Below are 9,665 nucleotides of genomic sequence, written 5' to 3'. Positions count from 1 at the left end.
GGATAATTTTACTTATTAAAGCTCATAATTTTACCACTTGAAACATCACTAGCCCTGAAGCTGCTGGTAGACATCGCGGTTGGAATAATCAAAGGTTTTTGACACCTGAGAGACACCGTAGCAACTGCTTTGTGTTTGGAAGCGGGGGTGGGGGTGGGGGCAGGGAAGATGATTCAACCACTCAACAACTAGATGTCGCTGAAAACAACAATTCCTACACACTGTGCCTTTAAAGTCTATTCTGTGCCTCACAAGATATTTCGCTAACACAGACAAGTAAACACACCCGTACCGACAGCTGCATTACTAAAACATGGTTTTCTGTGTTCAAATGTCCCCATTAGAAACAAACAGTGGTGGGCAGCACTAATCTAAAAATGAGTTCCACTTGCCCTAAAACACTAACTCAAATATTTAGGTCCCCTAATTCTAAAGCACTAAAGCACTGAAAGTTTTAGTGAAAGCTAATTCTAAAGCACCAAAATAAGCCAGTCAACCCATGAACATTCTTCAACAGATAACATGAGTCACATGTTGCCATGTTGCTCCCTTAATACGTATCATTGACATTCCACAGCTGTATTTGAGTTCATGTATTGTGACCTGGTGGATCAGTGACACACATCTGAACAATATGTGTGTCAGTTTTCACCCTCAGCTGTTAACATTAATGTTGATCAATAACATTTATAGACCTCAGTTAGTGCTTCTAAATTTAACAAGTGCTGATCCACTAATAAATTTTAAAATTAGCAAAAGCCCTAAAGCACTAATCAGGAAATCAGTTCCCCTATTAGTGCTTTAGGGGAACTGTGCCCACCACTGGAAACAAAACATAAAAACTACTTTTATAAAAAATGCGTCTGTATAAACTTCATTATTAGTTATTGTGGATTTACAGTGGTTTGCAAAAGTATTCATACCCCTTGAACTTTTCCATATTTTGTCACATTACAACCACAAACATAAATATATTTCACTGGAATTTAATGTGAAAGACCAACACAAAGTGGTATACAATTGTGAAGTGGAAGCAAAATTTTACATGAATCAAAACATTTTTTACAAATAAAAAACTGAAAAGTGCGACGTGCAAAATTATTCAGCCCCCCTGAGTCAATACTTTGTGGAGCCACCTTTTGCTGCAATTACAGCTGCAAGTCTTTTAGGGTATGTCTCCACCAGCTTTGCACATCTAGTGACTGCAATTCTTGCCCATTCCTCCTTGCAAAACAGCTCAAGCTCAGTCAGATTGGATGGAGAGCGTTTGTGAACAGCAGTTTTGAGATCTTGCCACAAATTCTCAATTGGGTTTAGGTCTGGACTTTGACTGGGCCATTCTAACACATGAATATTCTTTTTTTTAAACCACTCCATTGTAGCTTTGGCTTTATGTTTAGGGTCGTTGTCCTGCTGGAAGGTGAACCTCCGCCCCAGTCTCAAATCTTTTGCTGACTCCAACAGGTTTTCTTCCAAGATTGCCCTGTATTTGGCTCCATCCATCTTCCCATCAACTTTGACCAACTTCCCGGTCCCTGCTGAAGAGAAGCACCCCCAGAGCATGATGCTGCCACCACCATATTTGACAGTGGGGATGGTGTTTTCAGAGTGATGTGCAGTGTTCTTTCTCCGCCACACATAGCGTTTTGCATTGTGGCCAAAAAGTTCAATTTTGGTCTCGTCTGACCAAAGCACCTTCTTCCACATGTTTGCTGTGTCCTCAACATGGCTTCTGGCAAACTGCAAATGGGACTTCTTATGGTTTTCTTTTAACAATGGCTTTCTCCTTGCCACTCTTCCATAAAGACCACATTTGTGTAGTGCACGACTAATTGTTGTCCTGTGGACAGTTTCCCCCACCTGAGCTGTGGCTCTCTGCATTTCATCCAGAGTCACCATGGGCCTCTTGGCTGCCTCTCTGATCAGTGATCTCCTTGTTCGGCCTGTAAGTTTAGGTGGACGGCCTTGTCTTGGCAGGTTTACTGTGGTGCCATACTCTTTCCATTTCCGGATGATGGATTGAACAGTGCTCCGTGAGATGTTCAAAGCTTGGGAAATCTTTTTATAACCTAAGCCTGCTTTAAACTTCTCCAAAACCATATTCCTAACCTGTCTGGTGTGTTCTTTGGACTTCATGATGCTGTTTGCTCCCCAATATTCTCTTAACCAACATCTGAGGCCGTCACGGAGCAGCTGTATTTGTACTGAGATTAGATTACACACAGGTGGACCCTTTTGAGTCATTAGCAGTCATCAGGCAACTTCTGAATGCAATTGGTTGCACTCAGGGAAAAGGGGGCTGAATACTTTTGCACGTCGCACTTTTCAGTTTTTTATTTGTAAAAAATGTTTTGATTCATGTAAAATTTTGCTTCCACTTCACAATTGTATACCACTTTGTGTTGGTCTTTCACATTAAATTCCAGTGAAATATATTTATGTTTGTGGTTGTAATGTGACAAAATATGGAAAAGTTCAAGGGGTATGAATACTTTTGCAAACCACTGTAACTGAGGGGATGAAATGGGACTCGTTTCATAAGTTCACCCAGAGAAAAATAACATCATACTTTCTAATGTTAATTTTTACCTTTTGTCCTTTTGTAGTAAAAGTTTATACTGACATAATACTTTAACTGCAGCCTCTTTTACATATTAAAGCTCCCTTTTAACAAAAAAAAAATGGCTAATAGCTTTTATTTTTCAGTGTGGCACAGATAAATGTCATTCGTGGGTCAAATGACTCTGAACAAGTCGCAGGTATCCGTTGGCCGTCTGACTCTTTTTAAATAATTATATTTTTTTATCTGCATCCATTAAAGCTGAGCTTCAACATTGTTCTGCTGGCACTGAGTTAAAAAAGGTAAAAAGTGACTGATCGCTGCTTTCTGCTCGTATTCAACTCGTTTTTTCAGGGAGTTTAAGAAGTCCAACCTACAAAAGAATATTAGGGCCAGACTAAGAACTTTTAAAGTTTTTTCATTTAAGAGAATAAAGTCATACTATGAGAAAAACGTTATAAATGAATAAAGTCGTAACAATGCATGACATGTCAATTTTACAACTTTACTCTGGTAATATTAATAATTTATTCTTGTAATTTAAAACATTATCTTAATCTGGTCCTAATACTCACGGTTTATGATAAAAAACCGAGGCACATCTTTCTGTTTTTGTGTAAAAGTGAGCTAACGTTCCCGACCCAGGTTGTTTATTATTTTTTGCAGATTAGCACAGACACAGAACCAAATGAACACCTCTCCACTGAGACTCTGGTTGAGCTTTAAACCTCAGATGAAGCTCGGCTTCTCACCAATTTTGAAGAAAATAAAAAACAACTTTTGATGTGAATTACTGTTCGACAGACCTCTATTTATTTAAAAAATAAAATAAATCTCTTGCGTCCTCACAGGAAATCTAACTGGATTGCAGACAGGATGAAGAAACTAATCAAACCCCGCGGAGGAGCGGGAGGAGGGAAAGAGGGACGCGCCCTCTTCATCGCCGCGGGCAGCGTGGAGAACCTGGCCGACAGCAACGAATTAACATCAGACACAAACGCGCCAAAACCCGGTGAGATCACACACACACACACAGAGATCAGCATACAAACCCTTTTATTATTATTATTTTTGTCTTTCAGGCTGACAAATGCACAAACGTCAGCTGACTGGTTTTCACAAAAAAAAATTGCGCCCGCCCGCTCAGCCAATTGAGCGAGGCTGCAGGCGTGCATACAAATCGTCTCATGACTACCAAGTGCACCAAGTGATACGGCTCTCATCTCTTTAAATCTCTCCTTGTAAAAAAGCCTCGACTCACCCGAAGCCGGCGTTCTCTGCTAACCACGTGTTGAAAAGAAAAGAGATTTGCGAGGCTTCATTTCCCTTTTGATGCGTTTAGAGACTAAAATCTCACTTCTGATGCTCTCAGAGCAGCAGACCTGCATCTGTGATCTGTGTCTTCAACACAGCAGGGTTCATGCCGGGTCTTAAAAGGTCTAAAATTTGAAAATCTAAATTTTAGGTCTAAAAAAAGTCTTAAAAACGCCCAGATTTTCACCCAATGTCTTAAATTTAATTTTGTCAAGTCTTAATTTTTTCTACTTTTGATCATTCCTGAGAACTGTTGGCTGCATAAATAAAGAAAGTTAAGTAATCAGAGGTTGACACGATCTGTCTTCATGAAGCGATAAGTTTGCTACTGGTCATGATTAAACTACAAATCCCATGATAACTGCAGGCAAAAATGGCTCAGTTTACTTCCATGTTTTTGACCTCTTTGCTGCTACAACCCCCCCACATCCAGCGGCTTATTTACCTGCTCAAAAAACAGAAGTTCAGTCATGTCCACTGGTTGTTGTTTAAACATGGGAAAGTGTGTTTTCAGTGAGATTTCACTTGATATCAGTGATTTTTTCACCCTGTTGAAAGCAGTTCACAGCAGTCGGATACGACCGTTTCATTCAAATAATTTAGTGTTCTTATATAAAAATTAAATATTCTTTAATAATTGAATTGATAGCAATAAAAGGTTTCTATTATAAAATTTCTGGGACCATTTGAATGTTCCTGTTAATGCGTCGATTTGGTCTTAAATGTCATTACTAATGGTCTTAAAATGACTTTAAAAGGTCTTAAATTAAACTTACTGAAACCTGCCTGAACCCTGACGCAGTAAAACGATCCTGCCTCCTCAAAGAAAATAAAAAATAATAATAATCTTCATTTTTAGCCACATAAACCCTGATTGATGCTGCTTCCTGTCACAAGGAATTCTGTTTTGTTTATTGGGTGCACTTGACAAAACAAGTGGAAGAAACAGAAAAATCTTTCCTTGGTAAAAATAAATAAATAATAAAGATTTTTTTGACAAATTTATCTTTCTCTTGTTAAAAATGCCTGAACTGACATTGAGCAAAAAGATTTAACCTGGAAACTAAACTACATGTTGTCTGGATAAGACGCACCCTTGTTCTGTTATTATGGTATGGCTATGTCCTCCCATACTAATATTCTCATTTAGTCACGAAAGTTGCTCCTTCAAATCTTTATAATATAAATGAAAAAAAAAATACAATACCTGCATTGTATTTGTATTAAACACTTTTGAAGGGGGAGTGCCAAGCATCTTTTCTGATTTTCATTATAAACTCCGGAGAACAAAATGAAAATGGGTACAAGGGAACAAAAGTGAACGTAGGTTTTGAAAAAACGTTGCTACCAGAAACAGGGATGACCTCCTTCTTTAACAGGTTTCTAAAATAATTGTAGCTCCTGTTGTTGTTGTCGAATTCTTGCTGATGTTTTTTGGTGTCGTGAGTATAACTCCTACTTCAAATCCCATGTGGTCCAAGATAAAACAGAAAGTCAGCCCCTGCACCCTGCGAGCTCTGAATTTATTGAAAATAACTCTCACTCAGCAGGTAGCTTAAGTATGAAAAAAAGTGCTGTTGTTTCATTTTATGAGTTTAGTGCTTTAAATGTGGTGATTTCAGCAATGTGAGTGCTGGTAATGTACAGGAGGTTTTCTGTATGTGGCTTTATAAGGTCTACATGAAGAACTGGATGATAAAACCAGTAAGAAGTGAAGACCAGAGGACTGAACACTTTCCACATCCCCACACACTGATTGCTTTGTTGTAGCAAGGTCATCATTGTCAGACAGAATGTGGAGAGACTTTACAGAGTCCCAAGGGGGATCTTTTAAAATTTGAGACGTTCCTCTGCTTTCAGTGAACAAGTGATTTAACTGGGGGAAACTAGGACCAGGATTGGACACCCCTGGTACGGGGGGGCAAAGTTTACGAGCAATCTGAATATTTTGAACAGCTCCTTACACAAACAATAAAAAGCAAGTTGTGGTCGTAAAGAGCTGTTTGTGGTTTTATTTTTGTATTCTTTGTAATGCCTTTTTATTGTTTCGTCCTTGAACGGTTGACTTTTTCACAGAGAACGGGCAGAGTGTTGCAGTACAGCAGGTCAGGGGTTTCTGCTTGGCAAAACCCAAGGTTCCACCCATGTGACGTGATGATGTAATTCGTTCAATAAGGAAAGGCATCCCAAAACCCGGAGCCCTTCAAAGAGCCGTTTATCCAACCCATTCTCACTCCCGAGTCCCGACTCGTCAACATGATGATGTTTGGTCAGGTAGTCTGCGTCCAGTTTTGGACGTGTCGGGTATTCACCTCACGTCAGTTCTTAACGAGATGAGACAGAGGAGGAGTGCACTGTCATATTTTTGAAAAGAATAGGAAATGCACAACAACTAACCGTCCCAGACCCTAAATTTAACTTCTATTAGCCCTATACAGCCTGTCCCTGACCCCAGTACCTAAAATTAACCTTTAATCCTGATCCCTCATATTAACCACAGACCCCCAACACAAAGACCCTTATGTGGCGCAGCCTGGAAAAGCCGCGGGTGGTAATGACTGACGCGAGGGAGGTACCCGACACATCAAAACTGGACACAGACGGTACCTGACCAAGCGTCGTGTTGACGAATCGAGAGTGAGAACGTGTTGATTTATCCCATCTGCAGGGATAGTACCCGGGTGGTCCGGAGTTGGTCTGTGTTTTGAGCAGACGTTAAGTCCTTGGTTGCACTTTTTTCTGGTCAAATCTCGTCCAATCGGTGGATTCCAGCTGTTAGCATCTTAGCTTGGGAAAAGTGACAAACAATACTGTATAAGAACTGTAGCACGATGTTTTATGGTCCTCCTGGTGGACCTTCAAGCTGTTTTCTAAAACTTATATAACTTCAAACACAGCTAAGCCTGCGCAGTGTAACGGAGCTGCTACACGTTGTCGAGTGGACGTAGTCACATGACTAGTGTTCTAAAAATAGCCTGAGTGGAGGTCCCCATTGTGTTATGATGCCGGAGGAAGACGCATCAAGAAAAAATTGCGCCGGCTCGGATAGAGGAGGTGGGCAGCAGTTTTACAGCTTCAGTAGCGGTCGTCACAGTCTCTACTCCCAGTCGGGTTGTAACTTTTTTTTTTTCCTTTGTAAATTTTGTAAACTTGCATCATAAACACTATCTTTGTTTTTGTTTTTTGGTTGACTAATATGTTGAAACAAAACAAAGTGAAAGTTTTTTAAGTTAGACTGACTTCAGCACACCTCCAGGGCTTGTTTGGCAGCAACGGTTTTATTCGAGGTGGGTTTTTATTCTCTGGTTATCAGAGAAAATCCCACCAGGAACAGCTTCCTTTGTTCCTCCCTCCACCTGTCCTCAGAGACCTCAGACTGCAGATAAAGACAAGGAGACTGATTGGAGCCTTTACCTGCTCCTGGTCCCTCATCTGCTCGCCTGCAGCTAAACCACATCGTTTCTGTCGCCGGATTTTATTTAGTGGTTCATTTAATGTGTCCTTTCAATTAAACTGTTGAGCGTCATTAGGCAGCCTTAAAATATGTTTAATTCACACAGACACACACACACACACACACACACACACACACACAGCCCAATGACTATGAGGCTGCCTGATTATCAGAAACACACTTTAGAGGTTTACTGTCGCTCAACAACAAGAAACTAAACCACAAAGCAGCTTTTAATTTACCTCCACCACCTGAGCTGCAGTTAAAACATCCACGTTATTTAATGTGGCGCCTTCTTGTGCGAGAGTCCCGAAAACAAATAAATAAATAAATAAACCCTAAAATCAAAGTCTTTAATTTAAATTAACATTTTCTTATTTCAGACCCCCTCAGCGCTCCGGTATCTCCGTCACCTGTGAGAAAAGCTGGGCATAAACCGGAACCGGACATCTCAGTTCCCGGGACTCTGGCCCTGCGCTCCGGGTCCGGTGGTCGTCGTAAGCTGGGCTCCCGTCATGGCTGGGGGATCGGCTTGACCAGAGGAGGCACCGGGGCGTCTCAGTCCTTCAGCCCTGGAGACCACAAGACGCCCCCACGCCAGAGGTTTGGCTCCAGTCAGAACTCCTCCACCATCCTGTGGGAGGGGACAGGAAGTCGGGCTGATCCGCCTCGGGACCCGGAAGGATCGCTGACCAGTCAGGAGAGTGTCGAGGAGGAAGAAGGGAGAGGTGAGCTCATGTCTGGGAAAATACAAAAAATATTTTTTTGTTTAGATTTAGTTTTTAAATGTATTTATTTTTCTGTTTTTCAGATCATCCCTCCAGTGATGACGTCACATCTTCTTTAGAGAAAACCACAGACTCACATTTAAACTGAAACAAACCTCAAATTTCTTATTTTATGTACCAATATTTTATCTTTTGTGTGTCTGAATCATTCCAGTTTGTCCTAATATTTTTAAATACAAAATAAATCTATTATTCAGTAAAATAAAGATTACCTGACCTCCCTCACCGCCCGCTACATGATAAATTAAAACTTCTGTTAATTAATATTTCAAACAAAATAACTAAAAACAAACCACTGAGGATTTTTGGGGACTCTTGTTGACATTCATTCATTTTTTATTCAACTTGAAGTGATGTTTAATTTAATCAACATTTTCAAGCTTAAATTAAAAGATTTCACAATTGTCTATAAAAATGGCAACAAGAGCCGAAGGTTAATCATTTGGTTGTTTTATTTTATTTTAAAGTTTCAAGTTTCTTTAGAAACAAAACTAAAAGGTTTTATTAAATAGGCAGTTTGAATAGATTAATTATGACCACAGTGAAATGTAGTGTTTTTAATCTAATGTTTGAGTGCTCTCACTCAAACACTGTTACCCAAAGCAGTTTATTTAGCCTCAGAACACACAAACGAGGAACTCCAGCACCTCTGGAGCACCATCATCATGTGTTTCAGTGCAAACAATATAACTATAAATATCAGTTTTTAATTAAGCGTCTCCAATCAGGTACATACCTGTTCTCCAGTCCAATGCCTCCACTGTAATTCAGTATTTTTTGTTTTAAAAGACATTTGGACGGGGAGCCAAGCATCTTTCATTATTAACCTCGGGGAACAGGGGTCAGGGAACATGGATAGTGGGAAACATAGGGTACCAGGGAACATAGTGGTGACCCTTCACAGTCTATTTAACCAGAAACATGTGGAGTAAAGTGCTGTAAATCTAAAAAAAAATATTCATTTGGGTTAAACTAAGGGAAACAAAACAATGAGAAACTGTTTCACACAAAGGATAAAAAAAAAAAAACAAAACAAAAAATCAAATGTCATGACTTGGTCTGGAGTAAATGCCAAAAGAATAAAAGTGCATTTTTCAAGCAGGTTTTTAAAATGTCAAGTGTTGGTGAGGTCGTAATGTGAAAGGGCAGCTGTTCCACAGTTTAGGCTCCCAAAGCTCGATCCGCTCCGTGCTGCAGCTCAGGATTCAGTCGGGAGAGCCGGGATCTCCGGGAAAATGGTAAAAGAGTAGAAGGAAAAGGTGGCGTTCACCTAGTTAATGACTTAAAATACAAATATTTATTATGAAATAAATTCAGTTATTACAATTTGTGTTGTTTTCATATTTCTGTCAGAGGAAGAAAAAAGGCCGAGCCTCAGTAAACGCCCACAGCTGAAGGAAACATTTAATAATTTACAACGAGCAATATATTTAAAAAATCATAAGGCTCTTTGCAAAGACCGTTTTAAATCTTGACTGAAACTAATCGAGAAGTTTGAAAACTTGTTTTCAGGGACGACATCGCCGAGAGGCAAATCAGACATCAAATG

At 39.9% G+C, this 9,665-nt stretch overlaps 1 protein-coding gene across 1 annotated transcript in view; it reads left to right on the top strand.

Moving 5' to 3' along the window:
- Nucleotides 1–9,442, top strand: part of ccdc88b (coiled-coil domain containing 88B) — a 78,871-nt gene extending 69,429 nt beyond the window's left edge. Inside the window, exons 26-28 of the mRNA XM_014003133.1 lie at nucleotides 3,412–3,572; nucleotides 7,712–8,056; nucleotides 8,140–9,442. Coding sequence (XP_013858587.1) covers nucleotides 3,412–3,572; nucleotides 7,712–8,056; nucleotides 8,140–8,204 — 571 coding nt within the window. The 3' untranslated portion in view covers nucleotides 8,205–9,442. The remainder of the gene's footprint in view (nucleotides 1–3,411; nucleotides 3,573–7,711; nucleotides 8,057–8,139) is intronic.
- The last annotated feature ends 223 nt before the right edge of the window (nucleotides 9,443–9,665 follow it).

The sequence above is a fragment of the Austrofundulus limnaeus genome, unplaced genomic scaffold, assembly GCF_001266775.1.
Source record: "Austrofundulus limnaeus strain Quisiro unplaced genomic scaffold, Austrofundulus_limnaeus-1.0 Scaffold1, whole genome shotgun sequence".
NCBI lineage: Eukaryota > Metazoa > Chordata > Actinopteri > Cyprinodontiformes > Rivulidae > Austrofundulus > Austrofundulus limnaeus.
The sequence above is the reverse complement of the archived record's forward strand: the minus strand, read 5'-3'. Positions and strand labels throughout refer to the sequence as shown.